We start from the raw sequence: 27,397 nt of genomic DNA on the forward strand, positions 1-27,397 counted from the left end.
CATGATTATGAGCAAATCCAAATTTATTTTAACGCCATGTCATTTTCAACATGTTTAAAAACCTCATAAGTTAGCGGGAGCCCTAGTTCCCTGGGACAGCATGCCAGAGGTACCGAATTTCATCACCTTCCTCTCCAAACCCCTAGCAATTCATCCAATCCAAGTCCACAGCTTCAGAAAGCCAGGAGTTGTCTCTTCAGTCAGTCTGCTCCTCTGGTTCCTGGTCTTTCTTTCAGGGAGGGAAGTCAAAACATTTCAAACAGGGAACAAACCACAGTTGAGCTTCCAGCTCAGGTTTCTAAGATGGAACAGGGGAATGCCCCCCCATTGACTCCAAAGAAATGGACAAGGTGGAGATGGATTACTTCTTTACAGCTTGGTGAAGACAAAAAAAAAGTCCTGCAGAACAAAAACAACTAAGAGATTTATAAATGAGGATCCATTTGACAGATGAGAATCCCTTGGTAAATGTAGGCTCCAGCTCCTAAAAATGAGAGGGGCCTGACCAGTCTGGATCAGAAAAGGAATCTGCCACATGTGAATAAAAACAATCTGAATATAGCTCCTCTCTATTTTGAGGCCTGATAAAATACCTGGGGAGAGCGGGAAAAGAGAGGAACAAGCCCCAACAGATGAGAAAATGCTGACACCAAGTGGTATAAAAAAATTTCAGCTGAGTTTTTAGTGGTGGTGGCTACGTTAGCCTTCTCCCTGTTCTGTTGTAGGGTCATAAACCTTGACCAAAGCAGAGAGTAGTAGAAAAAGGCTAGAAAGAGGGGCTTGAAGACGATGAATTTTGACTCCTGATTTTATTATTCAATTTCTCTTTTCTATTTAAAGTAGTCTTCGGTGGCTGGGAAGCCTGGCCTCCCAAGACCAGAGTCAGTTGGAGCTGGTTGTTGTTGGACGGGGACTGGGATAGGGACAGGGATGGGGGCAGGGAGACCCTGCTCTGCTGGCGGTCCTGGGTGGAGAAGACGAACTGCACTTCAGAGCCTGGGGTGTGGTGGGAAGGGGATGAGGCAGGAGCGGCAAGCTGGGGAGATGGGACCCACCTCAGTCCCCAGCTTCATTCTCTTCTAATGTTTCCCCACTGGTGGCATTTTCTGCAGTCTTGGAGGCCTATATTCATGGAAAGGAGAGGAAAACCTGTCAGTTTCCAACCACTTGGGGTAACCAGGGTACCAAGGACAAAAATATCCTAATGCTCTAGGTCAAGCCTGAGGAAAGGGGAAATAAGGATATGCAGATACATATACACCCACCACAACACCCAGGAAGGTGGACTCAAGAGGGATCAAGTTTCACCTTGCCAGAGAGGGATGAATATAACATACCTTCTTTTTTTTCTTTTTCTGGGTTTTCCGACTTGCAGAACTCTGGAGGAGGGCCTGGAAAATAAATAGGAGGAGAAAGGAAAACAAATTTTGAGAATGTTGAGGAAACACAAAGTGTCACTCTCAGTATCCCAGCTCCTTTCAGGACTTTGGTGACACCTCTTCCTCACTCCCAGGACAGGTGCCATGTGTTCACGACTTTCCATCACACACTGACCTTTAGCTCTGCATCCTGGACCTCCATCTCAGACTTGTAGAGGTCAGGTTCAAAAGGACCACTGGTTATCCGCATAGGGCCATTGGGCATGAGCAGGACTGTAAATTTAAACTGGGCAACAAATTCACCTACGGGAGAGATGAAGTGTTTTCGATAAAATGTCCCCTTTGTGATACCCCTTTCTGTAAGCTAGAGCGGGGGATGGTAACCAGGGGCTCCAAAGTGAAACTCTCTTCTTAGAACTCACCCTCCTTCTCATAGAGAACATTAAATGGCTGCAGCAGTTCATGTTTGGCACACTCCACCACACCCATGCGGGCCTTCTTCTCATCTTCAAATGCTCTGGGTGGCGGAAGACAAATTCAGGCATCCTTAACTCCCTATTCAAGTACCATTTTCCTCATGTTTTTAAATAGCTCCTACCCTCAGGCAGAAATCATGCTTAGGATTGCTATTTCACATTATCTTCAATGAGAGGCCGATGGAGAGAGGGAGAGAGAGGGAGAGAAGGCGTGCATGCGGGCAGGCTGGAGTTACAAGTTTAGGCAGGGGCTGGGCCGCGTTGGGAGAAAGAACAGTGTTCCTGGGCGTGTGGTCTAGAAGTCAGACTGGTTCCGAGTCCTGTTCCTGCTGTGCAGTAGCAGTACCTTAAAGTAAATGGCATGGCATCAAAACGCCTTTCGACCTCACTGAAGAAGGCACGTGAAGTTTTCATTTTCAGCCCATACTGTTTAGAAGGGTCTCGTTTGTAAATGGTGGTTCTCTGTCCTGCATCCTTGGCCTGAAAAGAGTAATAGGTTACGTCACATTTGGGCTGGTGCTCTTTGAACACACCCTGTCACCTCTCTGTGCTAGCTCTGGCAAACTCTCCTCACCTTGCCCTCTCCTGAGCTGACAAGAACATCCACAGCATATACTTCGTGTACCTCAAATTCAGCCTTTTCATGGTCCTTCCTAAAAGGAATAGAATGGGAACCATAAAAACAATGAGTAGTTCCTGCAGTCTGAAATAGAAGATAGACAAGACTGATTAAGCTGGGAGCATGGAAGAAACTGTTCGTGACTAGTCTCAGAGGGTGGAGAGCAAAGGGTGGAACTGACACCTACTTCTGCTGGTCTGTGGGATTCTGAATAATGGTTTTCTCTCCATCGATGACATGCTGCTTCAACTGATGTGACAGCATACCTGTGGACAGGACAAAGCCATCTAGAATCCCAAAAGGTTTCCAAATCCACTCACGTAAGTAGTTTGATGGGACAGGCAGTGAGGGAAAAGTGCCTGGTTATGAAAACTCAGGGGAGTAAGAGTTTTGGCTTACACTGTGCTAGCGTCAGAATGGATCTTCAAAGGAGCAAAATCCTTAATTCTCCTAACCCACTATGACCCTCAACCTTGTTATCGGAGGTCTCACCTTCTATTGGTGTGCAATTAAATGAGTGGGCAACTTTGTTCCAGGCTTCTGTCACTTGTGTGTTCTAGAAGGACAAGATCAAATAACAGGTGAGATATATAGAGGCGCCAGTAAGTTCTCCACCACAAGAATGAAAAATATTAAAGAACTAATAGTCCCAATATCCTCCATCCAGAGCAACGACTCACTGGTTTTTCATTTCAAACTATTATCCCTACAACCTAAAAACACCTTATTTTTGCTATCAGTTTACAAAGTGCTTTCACAAAGACAGTCTAATTAGACAACAATTCTGAAACGTGAATACAATAGATCTATATCCCATATCCCGACATAATAGATGAAGAAACTGAGGCACAGAAAGGGTAAAAGATCTTCCCAGGCTTAAGCCAGTTAAGTGAAAGAAACTGGGATAAACCCAGGTTTCCTAGTGATAAATCCAGTGTTTTTTCCAAAAGATCTGTTGAAAGGGAACAGCAAACTCTGATTTTCCCCTTCTTCACCCTTTCAAACATGATCTGACCACCCCCCCAAGCTACAGTTCTTAAACAAAATGAAAAAGAGAATAAGTAATCACAACGAATAAGCCATGTGCTAGGTACTGTACATGGATCATCTCAATTGTTAAAATAACCTTGTGACAGTAAGTGGCAACTTCATTTTTCCTATTTTGCAGATGAGGAAATTTGAACTCAAAAAGTTAGTTTTAAACAGTAGGGTTGGCAATAGAGCAAGAACCCGGAAATTCTTGAGGTCATAACTATACAATAGTTAGTATACAACACTACCTTCCAACGAAGATACACAATTCTAAGTACATAAAGAATAATCAACATGCAAAGTACTAATAGCCAACACAAGTGTTTACTACAGGCACTGTTCAAAGTGCTTCAGAACAACTGTATGAAGTAGGTATCATCATAAGGAAACCAAGACAGATTTAAGAAAAAAATGATGCAAACAAGGAACAATGGTGAAGTACAAATTAATTAAAGAAATGAAGAATATGAGAGCACAGAAATGAAAAAAAGAAAAAAAGGGGGGGGAAAAAAAGGGCAAGCTTTAAGGACTGAACAGGGCCCTGGAGACTGAGGTGCGAGAAAAAAATGTCTCCATGCATAGCCTAAGATGTTAAATTGTATTAATTCATGGTAGTTCATGATCCCTGGGCTTTCTAATATTGTCCTTCAAAGCACAAAATTAACTTTTGGCCTCTCTCCATCACGTTTCCTGGTATTGTGATTTCTGTTTTATAAGCTTTTAAAGTTGGGTTTTTGGGGGCACTTGCCTGGCTCAGTTGGAAGGGCAAGCGACTCTTGATCTTGGGGTTGTGAGTTTGAGCCCCACGGTGAGTGTAGGGATTACTTAAATAAATTAAAAAAAAAAAAAAAGTTCTTAAAAAAATGTTGGGTTTTTTTTTTTTTACATTTGTGTTTTACCATAAGTGATAACCCTCAAATTTTCTTAGGAAAAGATGCACATCCAAAACAAGAATAAGGGAGGATCTCTAAAGGCTCCATGAGGAAAGGACCATATATCCCCATATACCTAGCATGGAACTTATCTATGACAGGTGCTCAGAGTTGGTCATGATCTCACAGCTTGTGAGTTCAAGCCCCACATCAGGCTCACTGCTGTCTAAAGAGCCTGCTTCGGATCCTCTGTCCCCCCCTGTCTGCCCTCTCTCCATCCTGACACGCACTTTATAAATCAATAAACATTTATATGTAAAAGAAAGTTTATTTTTGAGGGGAGAGGGAGGGGAGAGAGAGACAGAGGATCTGAAGCAGGTCCTACACTGTCAGCATAGAGCCCAATACAGGACTCGAATTGATGAACTGTGAAAACTTGACCTGAGCCAAAGTCAGATGCTTAACAACCAACTGAGCCACCCAGGGACCCCAACACAACTAATTTTAAAGAGCTTCTGGATGGCTCAGTCAGTGAATCATCTTTGTTTCAGTTCAGGTCATGATCTCATGGTTCCGGAGTTTGAGCCCCATGTTGGCCTCTGTGCTGACAGTGTAGAGCCTACTTAGAGCTCTCTCTTCCCCTCTCTCTGCCCTTACCCCACTCTTACTCGCTTGCTCTCAAAATAAATAAATTGAAAGAAAAAAGCTGTTTTATAAGGGGGCTATAGAAGGGGACAGTTCAATATTGAACAGCTATAGTTGACTAATGCATCTTAGGCTCTATCACGGTTTGGAATTAGACTAAACAGCTTACCTGGTTTCCAGGTTTGACCAGGCGAAGGGCAGCTTCAGCACAAAGGTGAGCTGCCTTAATGACATCTGCTTTCCGCCCTGTTACTTGGGTCCCCTGTAGAAAAGGAAATGCAATCAGTACCTCCCTGGAAAATCGCTCTAACTCAGCTGGTCACTATGCAAGGCCAGCCAACACTTTTCTCCTTTTATTTCTCTAGGGGCTCTCTCAAAATGTATATGGTGGTAAGGGGTGGGAATAAGAAGCAGCAGCGTTTCCTCTCCCACTCCCCACAGGTGGAACAGAGTTCAAGGCAGACCACGTACCTGAGCTACATCAACCACAAAAGTGTGAGCCACATTAGCGATGAAGCCATCCACATGGACCCCAAGGTCACTAGAAGGCAAAAGGAGAACCCAGCATTAGCAACCAGCACTATGCAAATGCTTAGGAAAAAGACAAGTGCTCTAAAATGGCTTAAGCTTACATTTTTACCAAGTCACCTTCCTTGAGAATATAGTCCTGGTCGCTCTTCAAAGGGGAGAAGTGACATACACAGTTATTTACTGAAATGCTGGTGGGAAAGGCAATACCTGTAAAGAGACAATCATCAGCCTTACTACCCTGCTGTCTCTCTCTCTAGGTTTCTCTCGGAGCCCTGCTGCCCCTCAGAAAAATGAAGGATTTTCTTCAGGGTCTTGCCTCTTTAATCAGTTTGGGTTAGGGTAGGAAACTGTATCCCACCTGCTGTTCCAAATTTCCAAATATCTCTACTGGAGCTTGGGTGGGGGTCACATCATTACAATAAAACAAACAGGAATGAATAAGGGTCAAACTTGGGAAATTAGTGGGGGATTGTTGTTGTTTTTTTTTTTTTTTTACCTTTCTTCATTTCTTTTTCTTTCTTGAAAATTTTCCCTGTCTCTTCCATAATCATGGCATCACCTTTCTCACACAGGCTCAGTACGGACACACCTGAGCAGGATGCTTCCACCAAAGATCGAAGTACCCCTGGGGACAGAATCCCACCATGTCAGCCCTGCATGTGTTGTCTAAGTTACCATCCACACAAACCTAGAAGTTAGCGTTTGTAATATTCCCTAGTGCCATTGCCCAAGGCTGAAAGGGAACAAGTTTGCCTCTTGGAATATACCTACCTATAATCACTAAATGTCTACCTTCCTTTTCCTAAAATAAAAAAAAAAATCAACACACCCTTCCCTCCCTATAGAATGTGACAACTGGGTAAACACCATCTGTCTCCCTAGTCTGGCACTTTCCAAACATACCAATGGTGTGGTAGGACAGTTATGAACTTCAAGGGGGTTCTCACCAAGGTGACCAACACACATGCAAAGCCGACTGGAAGAAATTTATAGGCGTCAGGAACAACAGGAAGGTAGACACAGAATTGCTGACTCGAAGCTGATGCATTGTTAAATGCTATCTTCTTCCCTTCTCAGACACCCCAATTAGACATTAGTAATCTCAATCTGTAAACTTATTTCCTCATCATCCAGTGTATAAACCAAGGGGACTTAATCCAAAATTCCTGGGCTTCAAAGGCTCATGCCTTACAACTTGTAGCACATCTCAAAGAGGCGTAAGAACTGAGAGAGTTTCAAACTGGTATCTGGGATCACAAGTGCCTCCAGAAGTTATAAACTGCAAGGGGAAAATTTTTGATCCAAATCACTAATACTAAAAAGCACCCCAAATAAGGGCACTATACTAAATATTCATTCTGTTATAAAGCTTTGTTCTGTTCACTGGGTGCCCTCACCATGGCCTATCCTGAACTTTAGATTTGATTTTTGTGATCGAAGTTTTGGTGATTCTTTAGAAGCACGGAAAACTCAGGTTTTCAGCCATAGGACCAAAGACTAAATACCTGTCTTTACTGTCAAAACCATTTAAAAGCCCAAACACAAGGGTTTTCTGTCCCCGTAACTGGGTTTTAAAGTGAAAAGATAAATTGCAAAGAGAAAAGGGAAAGTGTGACGTCTGCCAAGCTTGGCAGGCAGCTGCTGAGAAAGTCTGAGCAGAGTGGTAATAAAGCTGACTTCTGAGATCCTAAAATCAGCCCCCCCCCCTTTTCAATACCATTCACAAGACTGCCTAGTTGGGTTGAGAACCTCAAAACACTCCTAGAGTCATCAAGCCCCTGAGAACAACCAAAATTGACGGCTAAGGCTATCTGCACAGATTGTTGGTAGTAGCTTCAAGAAAAGCCTGATATTATCTCCAAGAGTTGTGTTAGGAGCTCCAGTGGTGTCCTCCAACGGTCCCTGCGCTGGCCCAAGGGTAGAAGGGGCCCAACCCACCAGCGAAGGAGTTGAAGTAAAAAACGAAAGACTCCAGCAAAGCACGTGGTAGAGAAGCTGGTGTCAGGGACTGTAGCAGAGGAAGAAGAAAGCCAGCGATCCGCATGGGAACCCGGCGACACGTGCCGGCTGGGCTCTTGATGCCGGGGAGCCAAAACAAAATAGAGGGGCGCTTCCGTAGCCAACAGCTGGGCGCTTCCTTTTCGAGGTGGCCTCGCCGCTGCCAGAATAAGAGGCAGGGATCCGGATCCGGACCGAAGGGTGAGGGGCAGAAGATGCGCCTTGCCTCCTAACGGCCTAAGTTCGGAGCCGGCTGGGGGGCCCTGCTCTGTGATCTTCCCGGTCAGGGCCCCACACCTCCACATACTACAGCCCGGGCCCAGCGGCTCAGGTCCCAGGCGCAACACGGAGTCTTCCCACCACGCCACCCACGGCAGACCGGCACGGGGCCCTCAGCTCCTCACTCCGCATGACCCCACCGCTCCAGCCCCTCCGGGGCCAGCCCAGCACCATCCCCTTTGCCTCCCCCCTCTCAGCCTCGATCTCCGGACCCCCAAGGCCCGCACTCACGGTTGGCGATGTCGCCCCCCATCTTATACTTGGTCACGACCAGGTCCTCGGCGATAGTTTGCTCCTGCTGCTCGTCCTCGCCCGACATCTTCCCACCACTACCACCACCGCAGCCTCGTTCCCCCTGAGCCGCCGCCTCTGTCTTCCTTCCCAGCCGCAGGCTATGCCTACAGCCCCTTCGATCCGCGAGGAGAGCGCGAGCGAAAGCGCGAGCTAGCAAGGGAGCGGGCGGGCGGGCGAGCGAGAGCGAGAAGCTGCGAGCGCGCGGGCTGAGGCGTAAGGCACGCTGGGACAACGAGTCCTTTCTACAGCCCGCCTCTAGCTGACCTTGCCGACTTTGAAACTACAATTCCCAGTTCGCCTTTCGCGCTCCTAAGCCAGGCCCTGGGGCCTTGCCCTCCAAGGGCCTCGCACGCCGGACTCGCCGAGCACTCTGGGAAGGGTCAGGCTCCAGCGGGAAGGCGGAGCCGTTGGCGAGCTTCATGGGAAGCGTGGTCTCTCCCGGAAAAACCACATCCACCAGGAGCACTGAGCGAGAACCTGTAATAGAGAGGGGCGGGCTAAGGGAGAAGGGGCGGAGCTACAGCCAGGCGACGGGTGTCGAGGCAGCAGGGCTCGGTGGAACCGAGGCGAGGAGGGAGTGACTATATTAAGGGCGGGGAGGCTGGGTGTGCCCTTCCCCGGATCCCTGGAGCGGCTGGGGGACCGGTTTAGCCGGTCCAATCAATCCTGTGCTGGGAGAACGAGGAGGGGCAAGAACTATGTGGAAGGAGACCAGGAGTCCAAGTAGCAAGGGCTAACTGGGCAGCTAGAGTCCGGAGGGATTATCCATTTACAGCCTCCCATTCTAGAGGCCAGATTCCCACTGAAGATGGCACCATTGCTCCAACTATAGGCTTTGATGGCACTTGAGGGAAGTGTTGACACATACTTTCTCAAGAAAATGAGAGTTCTGAAACATATGGGAGTTTTAGTGTTCCATTTCTTGAGGAACCACATCTGTCTGGCTTTCTTATTTTCCCAAACGTGGATTTTCTTGTTTTTGTTATCCCCAGGTGGCTGCCCTGTAGAGATTCCTAGTAAACGCCTTAAATGAAAAGCACTGTGTGCTATGCTTGTCTTCAGAAGAGTAAGGCTGGAGAAAGCTGCAAGGGACAGAGTAGGACTGTCAGAAGACACAAGGCAGCATGCTGGGGTAGCTATCCACTGCTGAAGAGCAAAGGGATGATCTGTCACACACTAAAGGTTTTTCATTTGACAGAAAGCTGAAAAACTTTGGTATTTTTATTCAAGCACGTATAAAAACAAAACAAAAAACTTCAGTGATACAAAAGATACCCCGTTTCCCATCCAAGGGGACAGAGGCCTGAAGCTGGGTCCTCTTTCTATTCCGACTGGAAATTTCCCACCACTAGATGAGAATAGACCCTAAAAGTGGCTCTTGGACTGTTATGATCTGTCCCTTGGGTGAGAAGTGATCATTTACAGCACATGTAGGTTATGGTTTACACAAAAAGGTCCAGTTAATTTTTCCTTCTGACCACCTCATTACCCCCACTTCCCGAGATGAGAAGTCTGGGTGTAGGAGGAGGCTGTGGTTGTTGGGCTTGATTCAGTGCAAAAACAAGAAGACAATGCCCCTTACAAGGACTCTGACTTATATCAGTTTTCCTTGATATCTTACAGTAAGAGAACCTGCGTTGGAAGATTCTAAGTCCTGAACCTGCCACTTAATTTACTTAGTCCCTTTAAGGCTCAGTTTCCCTTTTTTGTGAAATGGGATAATACCTAATTCACAAAACTGCTGTAAGCATCAGGTGAGATAATGTAGGTAAACTTTAGGATGATGGCTGGCATTGTAAACGTTCAATTAATAGTAATCAGTATTGATGCCCAATCTCTTTCTTCACTCAAGATTTGAAGCTTTCCATTGTTTCCAGGGGACTGAGTCATAAACCAAACTTTTACTTTCCCCTGAAGGGTACCCCTGTTTCCTCTTCCTTAGGAGTCTGATAGGAAACAAAAGCACACTTTAAAGCCTAATCTCAACAAGTCCCTGAATGAAAGAGACATGGGAGTAATCCTTCATATCTCCAGGGAGTCCCCCTGAGGAAGCTGAGGAATGGGATTAGGAAAGCACACAAAAATAGGGAAAACCTCCTTTCCCAGGATTGGGAAAGAGAAGAAAGTGCACAGCTGGCTACATACCACAAGAATTTTGTGTCAAAGTGTTCAAAAGCCTCCAAGGGTTGAATGGAATTGTCTAGGGCTGGGGAAATGGGGCTGACACCTGTGAGGGAGGGGCGAGGGAGAAGAAGAGTACCCTCTAGAGGCACTAGCTGCCATGAGATGCTCCCTGAGTACTTCAGGAAGCAGGGGTTATGTTCTCTGAGCATTAGCCTTGGGGAAAAGCCTGCTGTGCCAGTAATCAGGGTTATCAAAAGCGGAGTCAGTGGCCTCTAAACTACGCAGAGTTTTGAGGCGAGCACAGTGGACTTGGGGGGCATGGTGTCCAGGCCCCTGGAAAGCTCTCATCTCTTCATACCCTTGTTCAGCTGCTGGGCAGGCCCCCATGGCTGCATAATCTCCCCCAGGAGCTCCTCCACCATGTCTCCGATTCATGTATTCATAGTCCTCATCTGGGGTTGTGCCCGCAGCGGCCATGATTGGCACAGGGTTGAGTGGGCAACTCTGTGTGCTGCCCAGGGAAGCACTGAGGTCTGATCCCACATCCATGTACTCATAACCCAGCTCCTCAAGAGAACTAGGTCTAGGGGGACGAGGCGGACTGTGCCTTCTTCTCCGGTTCATGTATTCATATTCCTCATCTTCATCTTCTTCTTCAGTACCCAGGACAGAACTGAGGCCCACTGAAGAAAGGGTGCCTTCCCGGGAGGAGGGAGTACCTGGAGATTGAGAAGAGAGGCTAGGTATGTGGAGAACATGGTAGTAGGCAGTAGGAAGTGGGGGAAAGCTAGGAAAAAATGAAAAGGGAGGGATAAAACCAGAGAAGACAAGGGGCTGACTCAGTCGGTTAAGCATCCAACTCTTGATTTCAGCTCAGGTCATGATCTCGAGGTTCATGGGATCCAGCCCCACATCAGGCTCTGTGCTAACAGCATGGAGCCTGCCTGGGATTGTCTCTGTGTCTCTTTCTCCCCGCCCCCCCGCCCCTCCCCTGCTTGCATGTGGAGCAGGTGCACTCTTGTGCTCTCTCTTAAAAATAAAGTTAAAAAAGGTTAGAGAAGATAAAAGGATTAAGATAAGCCTAGGAAAAGAATTAGAGAAAGATTTGAGGAAAACCCTAGGAAAAGTCAGGCACCTTTGAGGTGTGCATCTGGCATGACATATCCATTGACATCCTCTTCCTCTAATCCTGGTGGGGAGAGTGGGGTGACAGGAGTGAGCAGGCTGTGGCGCTGGGAATGGTAGGCACTGTCTCCACGTGGCCGTGGGCTCCGGCTCCGGCTCCTACACATTGACACCTTCTCCTGGAGCTCAGCCTCAGAGCCTGTCACATGGCCCTCTGAGGACTCTGATGCCAAGCGTCCCCGTGGCATTGGATGCAGAGAGGCTGGACGGGGACACCGCTCACCACCCCCGCAAACTGCAGACTCCTAAGGAGGAAAGTAAAACACAGAGATGAGGAAATCTCCTATTTGTTTAAGAGATTGGGTTATTTAAAGCCTTCTTTTTTTGTAGGACACTGATTAAACCTCAAAGGTTTCAGGGCACCTGGGTGGCTCAGTAGGTTAAGCGTCCGACTTCAGCTCAGGTCATAATCCCACAGTTCGTAGGTTTGAGCCCCCGTGGCAGGCTCTGTGCTGACAGCTTGGAGCCTGGAGCCTGCTTCGGAATCTGCTTCCCTCTCCCTACTCCCAACTCCTCTGCTCGTGCTCTGTCTCTCAAAAATAAACACTTAAAAAAAAATACCTCCAAAAACAAAAAACCTAAAATGTTTCTAAAATCTCCCACACTGCCTCTATGGATCCTAAGACACTGCCACCCAGCCTCTCAGTAGCCCCTTAAAGAGACAGACCTTACCTGGCAGGCCTCCCCAATATTACCCTGGTTCATAGGCATATATCCAGATGATGGGCTTAAAAGGCTCTGGCTCTAGGAAGAAAAAGAGGTTTGATTAAGGGAGAAATCTACTCACCATGGGGGCCTTTGAGTAGTTAATCTGGGTGTCAGTGGGGTTCATGAGGGTGCAGACAGTCTTGAAACCCTGGGAAGTACCTTACCCCACGGGGCCGATTAAGTGTTCCAACTGGCAGGCTGAGGGCAGAGCCTAGTGTGACTGCCAGGCCATCCTCCTCTGACTCCAAGTCCAGGTCTAGCTCAAGTTCTGGCTCCAGCTCCACTTCCTCCAGTTCCTTGTTTGTCAGAGCAGGGGGTTCTGCCCCAGGGGAGATTCCAGGCCCACTTTCTCTCTGTAGGGCAGGTGATTGTTAAGATGGATCCTCGTTCCTGCCAAGTCCCCTTTCCTCTAGATCTTGAAAACTCCTAGTTCCTACTCACCTTGATGACCAGATACCGTGGTGGGTCTCGGGCCATCCTGGTGAACTCATTGGCTAGTTCTTTAAAGGTTGGGCGAATATTCTCATCAATCATCCAACCTGGGGGTAAGATGGAGGAAGTAGAGCCATAAGAGGGGAGTGGAGTAGGGAGGGAAGTCAGATAGAAAATGGCTGGGGCACCAGGGGCGCCTGGACGGCTCAGTCGTTCAATATTCAACTTTGATTTTGGCTCAGGTTATGATCTCATGGTTCGTGAGATTGAGTCTAGTTGGGCTCTATGCTGCCAGCATGGAGCCTATTTGGGATTCTCTCCCTCCCTCTCTCTCTGGCCCTCCCCTGCTCATGCTGCCCCTTTCTCTCAAAGAAATAAACATGTAAAAACAAAACCAAAAGGCAAGGATCAGCAAGTAACTCACACTTGACCATGACCATGTACACATCAATGGTACAGATCTGAGGCTGCGCCAATCGCTCCCCCTTCTCTAGCAGGTCTGGTACTTCAGCCAGTCGTAGCCCAGCATAGGGCTCTGCCCCAAAGGTCATCAGCTCCCAAACTGTCACTCCTGGTATAGAAAGACGTGACCGGTTGATGGCAAAATAGTAGACACGGGCATGAAGAGGAAGGGGAGGCAGAACTTAATCTAACACAAGGATCTCACAAGAGCCTAGAAATTCTTAGAAGGGGTCTCTCAAAAATCAACAATGGGGTTTGGGCCAGTGATGATATAGAGGGTATCCAGATAGACTGACCATAGCTCCAGACGTCACTCTGGTGTGTGTATTTCCCAAAGTGGATACTCTCGAGGGCCATCCACTTAATTGGAGTCTGGGGAATTAAAGACAAAAGTTGATTTCCATAATTTTTCTCAGCACTTCTAACCCCCAAGTTCTCTGTTGTTTTCTCAACTTGTACTTCTGGCATCTCAAAGTTCTTCTCCTTGAACTTATGCAGCATCTCTTTGCCTCTGAAGGAGACCACTGACTGCTCTCTATCCCCATGCTTCACCCCACCCCCACTTCCTTACCCAGCCCTTTGTGTCACCTCACCTTGGCCTCACTGTGTAGTAGTTGCTTATCATCAGGGGGCAGCAGGTCTGCCACTCCAAAATCTGCCACCTGAACCTGACTGGGTGACTTCAGTAGCACATTTCGGGCAGCCAGGTTCCGATGCACCATACCATGCTCCTCAAGGTAGTACATACCCTACAGAGGAAGGAAGTATTCTCAAGGTTGGGGGAATTGATCCTTGAAATCCAGGATCATCCCAAACCCTAAAGGCACCTCTCAGAATTTCAACTCCCTGCTGGCCACCAACCAGGCAGTTCAGTCACAGGACTCCTCCAGGTTCCTCTCACCTTGGCAATCTGTACTCCCCAGTTGAGCAGCAGCTGGGGCCCCAGTGCTCCACGGTGTTGTCTCACATGATCCAGCAGGGAACCCAGAGGCAAGTACTGAGTGACGAGCTGCAGAGATGACCCTGGGCACAGTCCCAGCAGCCGTACAATGTGGGCATGGTCTAGGCTGCCAATAGCCAGCATATGCTATGAGACACAAGAGGGGTTATCCAGGGATCACATAGGTCGACATACATACGCCCAGATCAGGGCTACCCCAGCAGTCAAGGACATCAATATGGTTAACGGTACTTACTGCCACAGGACCATGCCTCTACATAATCATCTAATACTGACCTCTCTTCTAGTGGCATACAGAACACCCTTCCCTCACTTACGTCTGTCACATCTTGAAAACTTTGCCGTCCACTCTTATCCTCAATGACTTTAATGCAGACTGGAATCTTGATTGATTCACCTTCAGGAATCCACACTCCCTAAGAAGTTTTGGACAGGGCTCAGCCTAAGGTCATTCACCCCAGGCTAGCCCTTTCCCTAAATCTTTCTCTCGTTCACCCTAGACCCTTTCCCCTCCTCCTCCACAGACTTTCTGTGGGCCACTCACTTTGTGCACAGTTCCAAAGACGCCCGAGCCAAGCACTTTAAGCTTCCTCAGCTCTGTTTCTTTGAAGATTCTGGCCAAGACTTTGTTAGCCTTCTCACTGGGATCCAGAGGCTCTATGCTCTGAGGAACAGAAGGGAAGAAAATATTCAACCCCATTCCCATGTCCCACTCCAACTCCCTCTCTATAGGTGGATGCTCAGAGTCACAAAGCCCAAAGGGGTGGGCGTAAGAAGAGGAATTGTCTTTAGTCTTAAGCATTGCAGGCATACTGGGGAGTAACAGACACTAAGGACTGAGGAAGTTTTTTGTGTTCATGGGATCAGCAATCAAGAGGGTTGGGTTTCCCCTTTGATGGAGGGCAAGGGGGAGAGTTGGTAAGGTCATTCCCTTGAATACTTCTTTACAGTCCTCTCTGCTTTCCAAAGCATTTTCACATATATCAGCCCCTTTCACGCTTACAGCCATTCTGTAAGGATGAGTGTTATTTCTTTTGTACATGTGCGTAAAATGAGGCACAGAGAAGGAAAGTAACTTCTTTGAAGTCATGTGGCAAATTAATGGCAAAATCAGGACTAGGATGTATGTTCTTCCGTTTCTCTGGCCAGAGTTCTTTCTCATGGGCCATACTACCTCCTTGAAGAAAAGAATCAATCTCTGGGAAAGGAGGGGGCCCTTAAAGAGTGATGGTATAGGGTACCTTTCAAGATTAGGCCAGGCACTTACCTCACCCCGTTCCAAGTAGCGCCTCATAGCCCTCTTATTCTGAATCCGGCGCCCACGCAAATAGAGAAAAGTACCTCCCAGGATCAGGAAAACCACTGCCAATCCTACTACCACTGTTAAACCCATTGCCAGATGGGTTTTGCTGTGGGATAGAGAAGCCCAGCATTATCCTAGGTCTATAGCTCCCTTATAAATATCACCTGTGCCAGGGTGTCTAGTGGTTCAGTCAGTCAAGTGTCCAACTCTTGCTTTTGGTTCAGGTCATGATCTCACAGAGAATTCAAGCCTCATGTCAGGCTCCACACTGACCGTGCAGAGCCTGCTTGGATTCTCTCTCTCTCTCCCCTTCCCCAGCTCACACTCTCTCTCCCTTTCTCAAAAATAAATAAAAAAGATCCATTAAAACAACAACTAAAAACAAAACAAAAAAACAAATGTCATTTATGCCTGTATTAAAGGTATGCTACAGATCTGGGGCAAGGAATTAACATTCACACATACACATGTCCTTAAACACTGAAAGAGTTACCCTAAATCTGGACCTCCTGAGGCTGCTGCAAGTTAATTTAAGGAAGGGAAGGCTAGAACCTTGGATTCTTGTGTCTCTGACTCCAGTGATAGTGGTGTATATAGAAGGCCAAAATGAATAGAGAGTCATCTCTTTCCAGGAGGTAACTGCCCCCTCCCTAGCTTCTCTCCCAAATATCCCCAGCTTCATAAATCTCAAGCCCATCATACCTGATCAGTGCCGGTGTTTGGCCTAAACAGTCTTGTAGCTCTGGTCCCTTACACCTGGAGAACAAAGTCACCTCCTTAAATGGGAGGTTGGGAGACTCCCATAGGAAGCTCAATTCCGAGAGCCTTAACATACAACATTGTTTCAGACCCTACCATAGTGTCCCATCCTGGAGCCCAAATCACATCCCAAGACATAGCCCCCATATCTGGCTTGCCAACCCTCCCTGAGTCCCGCTCTTGAATGAAATTCCCCTGACCTGAGGTTATTCCAGGTTCTCAAAACTGTGCTATAATTGTGTGCTGTTACTGAGATTCCCTTTCTCCAACCCTTCATTATGCAGCTGGGAGTGATTCTTAAGTCACAGTTCCTTTCTTCTTTCAGCTCCCTTTACCCTCTTCTTTCCCCCTAGTTTTATGTTCTCCCCCTTCCCCCACATCATCCCATCACTGACCCCTGGGTGCAGTTCTCATGGCAGGGCCGACATTCATTCTGAGCATCTGGGTACTTGTAGATGGGGCCCTTGGCACCAAGGACTCCATAGGGGCAGCTGCTCACACAGTGAGGCCCATCTCGAAAATGGGCACACTGAGCACAAGCATCAGAGCCCTGGGTAGAAGAGAGAAGGGCGGGCAGGATGGGATTCCAAAGTCAATGGCATACCTCCCAGCAAGGACCAACCCAGCCATTCTGGATGCTCCATCCATAGACCCTCGTATTATCTGGCCTCCCTGTGTTGGCCTTGGGATTTGGCTGTATCATTCCCAAGACCTTCAAGTGTTGCCCTTGCCCCATCTCCCTTAGAGATCCTGGTGCTGATATCATACCGAGCCATTGCATGTGGCACTACCCTCCATGGGCTGGCACTCCGGGTGACAGGAGAAGCATTCAGCCTCATGGGCAAACTCACGAGGCTCCCTGCAAAGGGGAGTAAAGGGAAGGGGTCACTTCTAAGTCCTGACCTTCACTTCCTGATCCCCCAACCACAGGGTCCCCTTCCTCTTTCCCACCAAGGCACGCAGAGAGTCATCTAAAGGCTTTCAGGTGCCAACTGAACAGCTCCATCCCAGAGTCCCTACCCCCCGCCCCCCGCCATCCTTTCTTGACTCTCTCGCCCCTCACTGTTACCCATTCAGAAAGTTGCAGTGGGTCACACAGACACCACCTCGGCTGTAGTTTCGACAGGATAGGCACTGACCAGGACCTGGGCCCCAGCAGCCCCCAGAGGAGCACAGGGGATCACATACTTTGCCCTCTGCCACTGGAAAGGAAGGGGTGAGTTAGGAGTCGTCAGGTCTGTAACATGTGCTCTTTGGAACTCTTCCTCACAACCGCTTCTAGCCTGACATGCCCATCTCCTTGGTCCCACCTCTGTCCCTTCTACTTCCAGGGCATAACAGTCCTTACACTGTACCCTCTCCTCCCTAGCCCCCTGTTCCCACCACCCTGGGGACCCTTTCCCTCACCGCAGTCTCTGCGGGGACGATTATGTTTGATGTCTAGTCTCTCTTCTGGAGGCCCTCGCAGCAGCCGAGTCCAGTTCAGAGAATGGTGGTAGCAGAGCTGCCTATTGGCGCTTATGTAGATACGCCCGGCACTAATTTCTTTCAAAGATCGGAGGCCCAACGATGTTATATTCAAGTTCTTCATGATCAACAAAGAGAAGCCCCGACTGAAAACAAGGAGACAGGATGAGAAGGGAGATGACACAAGGAAAAATGACCATGCAGTGGATTCATGTTCATTCAACAAATTTGCTCTGGGCCAGTCAGACCACTGAGACGGACACCCCTTCCTTTTATCTTTTTCTCTTCAGATTGGCAGACCCTTTGGGGCTGCTGTATGACACAACACCTTGTATTCCACGCAAGGATGCCTCAGAAACAAGGTTTATTGCCCGGAGATGCTACCACCTCCACACTCTACTACTCACTTGTACAGGCTTCTGCCCCCAATGGTTGTCAGGTTGGAAAAGACACTGAAGTTGTGCATGTGGGGAGGCCAGGATTGGATGTTCAGGTAACCTGGGGGTGCAGAGAGAAGCATGTGAGCAGGGAATCTTTGCCTGCTTTCTCAGGTTCTATCAGTCCTTCCCTTGTTGCTTGGGACATGAGTTTGTAAGTAGTTACACAGCAATTTGTGCCAGTGGTTTACCTATTCTCTCAGAAAGGGCAGCCTCGGGGCGCCTGGGTGGCTTAGTCGGTTAAGCGTCTGACTTTCGCTTAGGTCCTGATCTCGCGGTTAGTGGGTTCGAGCCCCGCGTCGGGCTCTGTGCTGACTGCCAGCTCAGAGCCTGGAGCCTGTTTCAGTCTGTGACTCCCTCTCTNGAGCCTGGAGCCTGTTTCAGTCTGTGACTCCCTCTCTCTCTGACCCTCCCCTGCTCACGCTATCTTTCTCTCTCTCTCCTAGAAATAAATAAAAATTTAAAAAAAAAAGAAAGAAAGAAAGAAAGAAAGAAAGAAAGGGCAGCCTCTTCTCCCACTCACCTGTGATCTCCCGTACTGTCCGGAAGACATTGAGCTTCTCAGGGTCCAGGGCAGGGATCTTGTGCCAGGGGTCTCTGGAAAGAACAATAAAAACCAGTTGTCAAGGTAGAGGTAGGACCCAGTAGCAACAAGCATGCCTCAGAACTTAGTTTCTAAACACCATTATCCACTAAAAGGAAACAGGGCTTCTTGGAGAAATGGCAGGGCAGGAAAAATATAACATGAGTTTATAGCATCTTATGCAAAACAGTAAGAAAGTGTCCCCATTGGCCAGTTCAGAGATAACTGAACATCAAAATAATGACTGTAAAAGATTATAAAAAATTGAATGAAATAGGTATTATTGAATAAACAAATAAGTGGGAAGGAGAGAAGACTCTTCCTAACAGTGAAATGCCAACAAATAAATGCAAAAGAACTAATGGAATTAGAAAACCATCATGTGGCAACTCATTAAAAAAAACTGATTTAGGGGGTGCCTGGGTGGCTCAGTTGGTTAAGTGTATGACTCTTGATTTCAACTCAGGTCATGATCTTGCAGTTCATGGGTTTGAGACCTGATTCAAGCTCCATGCTGAGGGTGCAGAGCTTTTTTGGGATTCTCTGTCTCCCTCTCTCTCTGTCCCTTCCTTCCTTCCTCCCTCCCTCTCTCTCTCTCAAAAATAAAGAAATGAACATTAAAAAACTGATTCAGACAGGGGCACCTGGCTGGCTTAGTCCGTGGAGCATGAGACTCTTGATCTTAGAGTTGTGAGTTTGAGCCCCACACTGGTTGAAGATATTACTTAAAAAAAAAAAAATCTTTTAAAAAAAAAAAAGGAGGACACAATGTCTTTGTCTCTTGCCACTCAGCTGAATGGTATCAGATTGCTTAGGGATGTCTCTGAGGGGATTCAAGCCTTGGGTGGGAGATGGAGTTGGGCATGGTCAGATACTATGTGACTTTTAAAACTTTATGCCTTATATTCTTTTTTTTTTTTTTAATGTTTTATTTATTTCTGAGAGAGAGCAAGAGAGACAGCGTGAACAGGGGAGGGTCAGAGAGAGAGGGAGACACAGAATCTGAAGCAGGCTCCAGGCTCCAGGCTAGCTGTCAGCACAGAGCCTGATGCAGGGCTCGAACCCACAAACCGTGAGATCATGACCTAAGCTGAAGTCGGACGCCCAACTGACTGAGCCACCCAGGTGCCCCTAGGCCTTATATTCTTAATCAGCTGCATATATGAAGGGTTGAGCCAAATGCAATGAACTGTGAGGGGCTGGATGGGGTGAGGGATTAAAAAGGAAAGCAGAGTCTCTAACCCATTGAGGCCAGTGATAAGAAAGTCCAGGTTGCCCAGGATCTTGGTGCAGTTCACAAACCCATCAATGTTGCTAGAGTCCACAGTCTGGAAGCGGCTCCCGGAGCCCGTCCCCTCACAGGCTGCAAACACAACAGAGGCTCAGTGGGCAGGGCCTGATTGGTCTCTGGGGAAAGGAGGGCTCTTCACCAACTCCTCACCATCTCCTGCTCACCTTTAGGGCACAGCCCCCCACAAGGTTCACATATCTTGAGTCCATTTTTATCTACTTCCATCTTGTCAGGAGGACAGGCCCGGACACAAGACGTTTGATCTACCACAAAGTTATCTAGGAAAGAGGAGGGCACCGTTAGCGACAAGGAAGGAACACTGCCAACCACCAAGTGAACCTTGCTCCCTCCTGCTCTTTGCTGGATCTGCCTCAACCTACCACCCAAGGCTCCTCAAGCACTGTCCTATGGATTAGAAAGACCCTTTGCTCTTTGTTGCAGAACCAGGAGCAGTTACTCGAAATCATGGGGAAGCAGATGGGGGATCATTCACTGGAGGCTGTTAGATGATCACAACCTACATCCTCTGTTTACCACCCAACTTGATCCCTTTCACCTCCTAAAATGTTGTCTAAAAGCCAGTTTTCACTACCATTGTTCCTCTTCTTAGATACTTACGGGGACAGCTGGCTACACAAACACCACCATATTGATATTTGGTGTGGGGATTGGGTTCCAGCTGGAAAGTTAGCTTGTTGTAAACAAGAGGCTGCGGACACTGGCGTACACATGCCCCACTGTCATTGAAGAGTCGACAGGCCTAGGAACATAGGAGATTCATAAAACTCACATTAAATATGAATCCCTATCTCCTCCCCAAAGCCCACATCCCCATTTCAGAAGCCAGGCAAATGGTGGTACATACAAAGCAGTCTGTATCCTGAGGGCCTGAGCAGCCCCCTGCACACTCATCGTGGCAGCACTGGTTGGGGTTGGGCCCAAAGCAGTGACCATTACACTGAGGGGCACAGATGGTCTTGGTCACTATAGAAAGAGAGAAAGCATGGCTGTCAGGACTCTTAAGACTATATTCTTAAGGTGACCACTGCTCACCCCTCTAGGCTTGTCTCAACCCCCAGTGTTGACATAGATTGAGGTGGCCAGGGATATGAAAGTGTATGAACTTGGAAGTTTTTAGAGGGGAGAAAACCCACATGTCTGGCAGTCTTCTGGTCTAGGACCCCAGCAGCGCCCCTTGCAGGCCTCATGACAGAGGGGACCTGGTTGGGAAGGAAAGCAACACAAAGGGCTGTCAGAGTTAAGAAAGGCTTGCTTAAATCAACAGGGTATGATGTCAGCACACAGACGCCCCAGTCCCAGGAAGCAAAGAACCAGGGCAGTGTCCCTCCTTGCCCTTGCAAAGCAGGGCTTGGCTCAAGTGAACCTGTCAACAAGGGGTGGAGCTACACCTCCATACCACCCACAGGGCACTGAAGGGGTGGGTCTGGGGCAGTTGCCAAGCTCAGCCCCAGTCCAAACTCAGGAACCTGGTTCCTCCTTGGCAAACTGAACCCAGCAGGAATATGTGTGTGAGTGGACAGGGGGCAGCGGATTTTGATCACGGGTAGTTCCAGGGAGAATGGAGAACGTTATAATGGAAAGAAATGTGGATATGGAGCGCAAGGATCTGGCTTCCTCACTTAGTGCACAGAGATCTTTTGCTCCTTTTCCTCACATATTGCTTCTGGGGTTTGGATTCTAGGAGACTGAACTGCTTCCTCCTGGCAGGCTCCTTAGGTCTGGAGCCTGAGGTGTTTTTTCAGTGGACAGGAGGGTTGGAATTAAGGATATAATGATGATGGGAGAGAGGTTACTCTGGTTTGGTGGGGGCAGGGGAGCAGTCTTGATCATGTTCACTCACAAGTCTTGCCATTGTCCTTCACCACTATCTCGGCATCTCGGTCCCTCACGATGTCCCTCCAGTCGATTGTGTCCATGTGACAAAGTTTATCATTCTTCTCAATATAAACACCTCCTGACAGAATCTCTGAGATAGGGAAGAGAAGTAAGAGGCTTCAAGGCTGCAGCAGACTTCGTCTTCCCCACACACCCCACCACCAACCCAAAAGGCTACCCAAGACTCAGGAGGAGGGGACAAATGGGACAAATGAATATGTCTAATTAAATCTGAATGGCAGAAAAGGTTTGCCTTGTAAGATAGAGGAGGAGCCAGGCCAAAAGAAACTCCTGCCTCCTCAGACACCTGTCCAGATCCGGTTTAGCCAGTGGGGGAAGGGAAGGGAAAGAAAGAGAGAAGATCCCTGACTCAACCACTTCCTTCCCCCGCCCTACCTGTTTGTTTGCCAACTGACACACGGACAGGGAGAAGTAGAAGGTAGTCATGTGGCATTTAATTCCCATGTTCCTCCAGCTTGTGGGGAATTGTGAGGGGGAGGAGATAGGATCCCCATTCCTGGGGAAGGAGGGACATTAAACTACACTGTACTTTAAAGACAGAGGAGTGGGTAACAGGTCCAGCTCCAACTCCAGACCCATGGGACATAAGGACCTTCCCCCTGGGGCAGATGCCTCTGCTCCATATCAAGGCCCTATGTTGTTTAAGGAGTGGTAGACATTTAGGCCACAATGGTCAAGACGGTGGGCCCCATGAAAGGGGCACTTAATAAGCACTCTTGGGTTATCACCAAGGAGGCACCTGTCTGCAGGCTGGTTTAGGGGCAAGACTAGAAGGAATCATCAGGAACTGACCAGTGAGCTGAGTAAAGCGGAGCTGGCGCAGAGCATGGCTGGAGTTGGTGTTATAGTTCAACATGACAAAGATAGCAAACTTCCCGTCATAGACCTGGGTCCCCCGCACCACCCGGAGGTTGGGTAGTGGCAGTGTAGAGAACTCATTCATGGCCACGAGGACATAGCCAGTCACTTCTCGGATCCACTGTGATGGAACAGAGATCATGTCAGTGGGAGGAACAACAGGACAAAAAACCCTCAATCTCCCTTCCCTCCCCAAGGCATTAAAGAATCTCTAAGCCCTCTAATTCTTTCCAATTCCTACTCTGGGGTAGGGGAGTAGCTGCTGTCACACTACTGTGTCCCTCCTGTAAAGGAAGACAGGCAGCAGAAGTGCCTTGGGAATTCTAGTCTCCTACCCTTTCCTTCTTAGAGCTCCTCTTCCTGGGAGGGTCCTTGCTTAGTCCCATCCTCATCTTTCCAGGTACTGCTTGGTCCCAGGGATCTCTCTAGATGAGCCCCTGTTGCAGAACACTATGCCACCCCTGCCCGCTTCTCATTGCCAGCCCCTGTGTATCCCTGGCTACAGAGGCAGACCATAAGTCCCAGATGCCAGTCATTGTCCCCATAAAGATACAGGTTTGAATCTTAGGAACTGTGGAGTTTTAGGAATGCTGAACTCCAGCAGAGGACAGCCCTGAGGAAGGGATGGAGGCTTCTGTGGGAGGGTTAAGGGGGAAAGAGATTGAGGTAGGGAGTCAGGCACTCTAACCTGCAGGAAGGAGAGATCAGCATTGTGTCCTGTGAGCACAATCTCAAGGTTCCCCATCACCACCTCACACCTCTCGTAGAGCTTGTGCAATGTCTGGTACTGGTTCTCGGCATCGCCAGTCACGCTCAGCCCGTTCAGAGTCCCAGGACACACTGCTCAGAGTGGAGGTAAGAGTGGCAGAGAGCTGGACCCAAGTTTTTAGCCTAGTCCCCCAAGGCCATCCCTTGGGTTGCCCTCTCCCAGTAACATTCAACATGATCAAGAGGCAGCTGCCTCCAACCTTCCCCGCAGAGACAGACACAAAGGCCTATGTTGGACTGAGAGCCTGAACTCCCTCCTCTCTCAGAAGTCCCTCACTATCTCTCTGAACAGGAAGGTGAAAAGGTTTCCCTTTTCCACCAGGGCCTCCTCTGGCCTCTTTCAGGTGCTACTTTGGGTACTAAGGAGTTAATCAAAGAGGATGTAGGAGTTGTTGTTTTTTTTTTCTCTCCTTAGAGAGGTTAGAAAATGACCACAACTTGGTTACCCTTCTTTTCCCTTCCCCCTCTCCAACCAGAGTTCTTACTTCTCTATCCCCATCCTGCCTCTCTCTAGATCCTGGAATAAATATCTCTTTGGGGCTAGCACACAGCCCCTATTGTGTCTACTGAGGGTGGGATGGGGGCAGAGGGTGGGGGCAGTGCCCAGGGCCACAGTTCAGCCCACAATGAGGCAATTCTATCTAGGGGGAGGGGGCTGCTCCACCCTGTCCCGAGACACCCTGTCCTCAGTAGCCCCCGCCCCCCTCCACCCTCAAGCCTTGGGTTCAGACAAGTGACCTCACTAGAAGGGGGGCTCTGGTGGGGAGGGGGGGTCAATGTGAGCTTTGTCTTTAAAGCTGGAAGATAAGGAGCTGGTTGCCTACCCTGCACCCCTCCTTCCTAAATTCTGGCTTCCCGTCTCCCTTCCCCTATCCCAACACATTCCAGCTCCTCAGCATCACACTTTCCAGCAGATACACAGTAGCCTGGAGAGAAACAGCAGAAGATTCCCCCATTCTAAGCCTTCCACCCAATTCCATTGTCAAAAGATTCATTAAAAAGCTTTCCAACATGGCAATCCTCATGAGGCATGCTAGTCTTGGGGGTTCATTTGACCTTGTACGTTTGGAGGACATAGGGGCTATGGGAAATCTTGGACCCTGAAGCCTTACCCCAGTCTCTTTCCTCTGGCTCAGTGAGACTGTGGGGAGGTGGGGGGTAGATTCCACCTGTTTCAACCACTCTTCCCTGAGGCTTAGTAGGAGGTGGGAGTGAGAATGGAGGGAGGGAAATTAGTGAGATCTCAACCCCTCCTCCTAGATACACCTCTATCTGCTCACTTGACCTTTGAGCGCTCCCATTCCCTATTGCTCCCCACAATAGGAAGAGGGTGGGGTAGACCCAGCAAAGGGGTAAACTGGCTGGGAGCTCCCAGAGGATCCTGGGAACTCTTGGGTCCTTGGGTGAGACTAGGAAGGTTAGTCATTTTGGGAATAGCCCCACCCCAAACCCTTTCCTGGCAGGATACCCCCTCTTACAAGTCGAGGTGCCAACCCTTGTCCCCAGATAAGGGAGGAGCCAAGATTTCTGCAGAGAAGTGGGGTATGTATGTGATGTGTGTGTGTACGTGCACACAGCGTGTATACAGCTTCCCTGCTGGCCCAGAAATCCATATTGGTTCTGTCCTTGGGTTTCTTTATTAGGAAGTACTCAGGTGGCCCCATCTATCCCACCTGCCTTTGTGTGTTTCTGCAGACTCTGTATCTGTGTCTGGAAGGCTATAGTGTTAGAGGTCCCAGTTCCCTGCCATCCTGAGGGTAAAGTCCATATTACACAAACAGGGAGCAAAGGGCATGCTCGGGAAGAGAGCACGAAAAACATCTCTAAGGAGGAACAAGGCAGCTTGGGGAGGAGGGCTGGGGGAAGGGAATAATACCCAGGGACCAGGGGCACAGGGAGGGGTCTGGGCACTCTTTTGGTAGAGAGCACTGGGGTGGGTCAGACCAAGAATCTCCAGCCCTTCCTCAACCAGAGGCCTCCTCTCCAATATCCCCCACCCCCATCACAGCCAGGACAAAGGGGCTATAGAAGGACTGAGACAGGGCCGGATGCCCAGAGGCTGCAGGATCCAGATAAAGGGTAAAGAGACCCAATCATGCCTGCCTCCTGTCTCCCTCAGGGAAGGTGGCCAGGATGTGGGACTCCTGGGTTCCTGGTTGAAGATTCTAAGGGTCTGGATGGGACAGTGATACACTCATTCTGTTTAGTCCCTCCCACTCCAATCCCCAGACACCCCCCCCCCCCAACCCGCGCCCTCCACCAGCTGGGAGTGTTCACATCTCAAGATCCCAGGGTCTAAATTTAGGCCCAGCAACTGTGTGGGAAGCACAGGTGTTTCTCCCACTCCCACTCTGGGGAAGAGGCCCTGGCTGTGCCAAACCCCAAGCTGAAGTCTGGGGGAGGGGAAGAGATCAACAGGATTCCTCCAATGTGAGCACCGCCAGCACCCTGAGGTGTCCACAGTCCCAGAGATACCCCAAAGGGGTGGGCTCCAGTAGCATGGGAGTGGGAGGAGGAACAGAAGAGCAATCTGACTGTTGTTAGACTCTAAGAGGCAGAGTCAGACAATAAAGAGAATGTAGGTGGGGGAGTAGCTGGGTCTAGGAAGGACTCCCAGGACAGGAAACTCAGAACTTAGGAGAGGTGCCCTGCTGGGTCTCAGTTTGGAGGGAAAAAAAGACAAAAAACAAGAGAAATACAAACTGGATGTCTTTGACCCTACAGCTCCTGGCCCAGAGCCTGATACATAGTAGATGCTCAATAAATACTAGTTGACTTGATCTGGGTCTTGACAAAGCGAGGTTAGTCAAGTCGGGGACCTGCCGGTTTTATTATTCTGAGGAAGAGAGGGAGGTCGGCCTCTGTGTGGCCTCTCACCTCGTGTCACCTGTACTTAGCTCTCTGGTTAGTTTTAGCCCTTCCCAGGGCAGGCCAACTCACGGAAGAGGAGGTGCCTCTCTTGTTTTTCCAAAAGCAGAGAACAACAACCCCCAACAACCCTTCCATAGCTCCGCCCTGTCGGCAAAACAACGAAACTGGAGGTGCTGAAACCCCGGGACGCGGTTGGGGAAACAAACTGAGACATCCCCCCGCCACCCCTTTCTCCAAGATCTGCACCTCCGATCATCTCACGTTTACAGAACGGAGGTCCCAGCTCCCCTCCCTACATACAGGGCCCCTCAGAAGTGTGATCTGTTTCGGCATCAGTCCCATCGAGAGAGGCGATTTAGAGGGTCGGCGACGCGCTGCTGAGCCGGGGGGCGTGGGGGGGGGCGGCGTCCAGGAATCCCGATCCCGCCCGGTTCACTCCGAGAACCCGAGCCTGACGGTCCCCGCCTAGGTGGTCCCAGCAGACCCCAGCCTCGCCCCGCCCCAGCTGCTGCCCCTGCCTCCAGGATTCGGAGCACTCGGTTCGGGATCCCGGGTTCCGAGGCTGCGGGTGCCCCCATGACGCTTACCTGCCTGCGAGTTGCCCACCTCGGAGCCCCGGGCCAGGCTGAGAAAGAAGCCCAGCACCTGCAGAGCCCCATTCGCCCTCATGACTCCAGCAGAGGGTGAAGGCAGCCCCGCCGAATCCGGCCCGGGGCGTGGGGGCTGCAGCCTGGACTAGGACATCGAAGCGGAGCCACCTGAGCCGCCAGCGACTTAGTAGCGGCGGCAGAGAAGGTTGCAAACTGCAATAGGAGCCGGAGCCAGAGTCCGGGGCGGGATAGCAGGGGAGGGGTGTAAGTCTGTGAGAGGGCGAAGGAGGGAGCGCAGGGGGAGGGGGTGAGTCACGGCCGCGCCCCCTCCGGCGCAAGGCTGGCGTGGAGCGGGCTGGAGCCTCCGACTGCTCGCCGCGAGCGCGCCCCACGCCCCAGTGTTTGTCCGCTGGCCACGCACATCGAGCATGGGTCTCACCCTAATTTTTCTTCGGGAGCTGGACTAAGGGGAGGCCGAGATTCCAAACACCCCCAAATGTCTCCAAAGGGGCAAGGTAATGGGGGTGGGGACAGCGCTCCAAAGCCCGCCCTCTGA

At 49.4% G+C, this 27,397-nt stretch overlaps 2 protein-coding genes across 3 annotated transcripts; both read right to left on the reverse strand.

The window, feature by feature from the left end:
* Positions 1-8,321, reverse strand: PA2G4 (proliferation-associated 2G4). Of its 2 annotated transcripts, XM_039216878.1 has the most exons (14): positions 8,063-8,321; positions 6,051-6,179; positions 5,656-5,761; positions 5,495-5,564; positions 5,193-5,285; positions 2,967-3,030; positions 2,662-2,740; positions 2,430-2,508; positions 2,202-2,335; positions 1,802-1,896; positions 1,555-1,682; positions 1,338-1,391; positions 1,056-1,122; positions 1-229 (listed from the first exon to the last, which is right to left on the reverse strand). In XM_039216878.1, the coding sequence occupies exons 1-13, from the start codon at positions 8,148-8,150 to the stop codon at positions 1,057-1,059; spliced, it is 1,185 nt and encodes a 394-aa protein (XP_039072809.1). In that variant the 5' UTR covers positions 8,151-8,321; the 3' UTR covers positions 1-229; position 1,056. The 2 variants fall into 2 exon arrangements, with proteins under 2 accessions (XP_039072809.1, XP_039072808.1); XM_039216877.1 differs by having other exon boundaries at positions 6-1,122.
* A 1,010-nt stretch (positions 8,322-9,331) lies between these two features.
* ERBB3 (erb-b2 receptor tyrosine kinase 3) lies at positions 9,332-27,088 on the reverse strand. Its single transcript, XM_039216851.1, has 28 exons — positions 26,839-27,088; positions 23,301-23,452; positions 22,547-22,733; positions 21,699-21,824; positions 20,992-21,057; positions 20,703-20,821; positions 20,456-20,597; positions 20,002-20,115; positions 19,789-19,909; positions 18,487-18,560; positions 17,934-18,024; positions 17,467-17,672; positions 17,129-17,261; positions 16,828-16,918; positions 16,455-16,609; positions 16,003-16,056; positions 15,265-15,406; positions 14,542-14,661; positions 14,315-14,413; positions 13,938-14,123; positions 13,630-13,785; positions 13,333-13,408; positions 12,999-13,145; positions 12,584-12,681; positions 12,307-12,495; positions 12,107-12,178; positions 11,385-11,679; positions 9,332-10,968 (listed from the first exon to the last, which is right to left on the reverse strand). Exons 1-28 carry the CDS (start codon positions 26,918-26,920, stop codon positions 10,442-10,444), a joined length of 4,020 nt encoding a protein of 1,339 aa, XP_039072782.1. The 5' UTR covers positions 26,921-27,088; the 3' UTR covers positions 9,332-10,441.
* Positions 27,089-27,397: the final 309 nt, after the last annotated feature.

Source organism: Hyaena hyaena, unplaced genomic scaffold (genome assembly GCF_003009895.1).
Source record: "Hyaena hyaena isolate Hyena2069 unplaced genomic scaffold, ASM300989v1 scaffold_655, whole genome shotgun sequence".
Taxonomy (NCBI): Eukaryota; Metazoa; Chordata; class Mammalia; order Carnivora; family Hyaenidae; genus Hyaena; species Hyaena hyaena.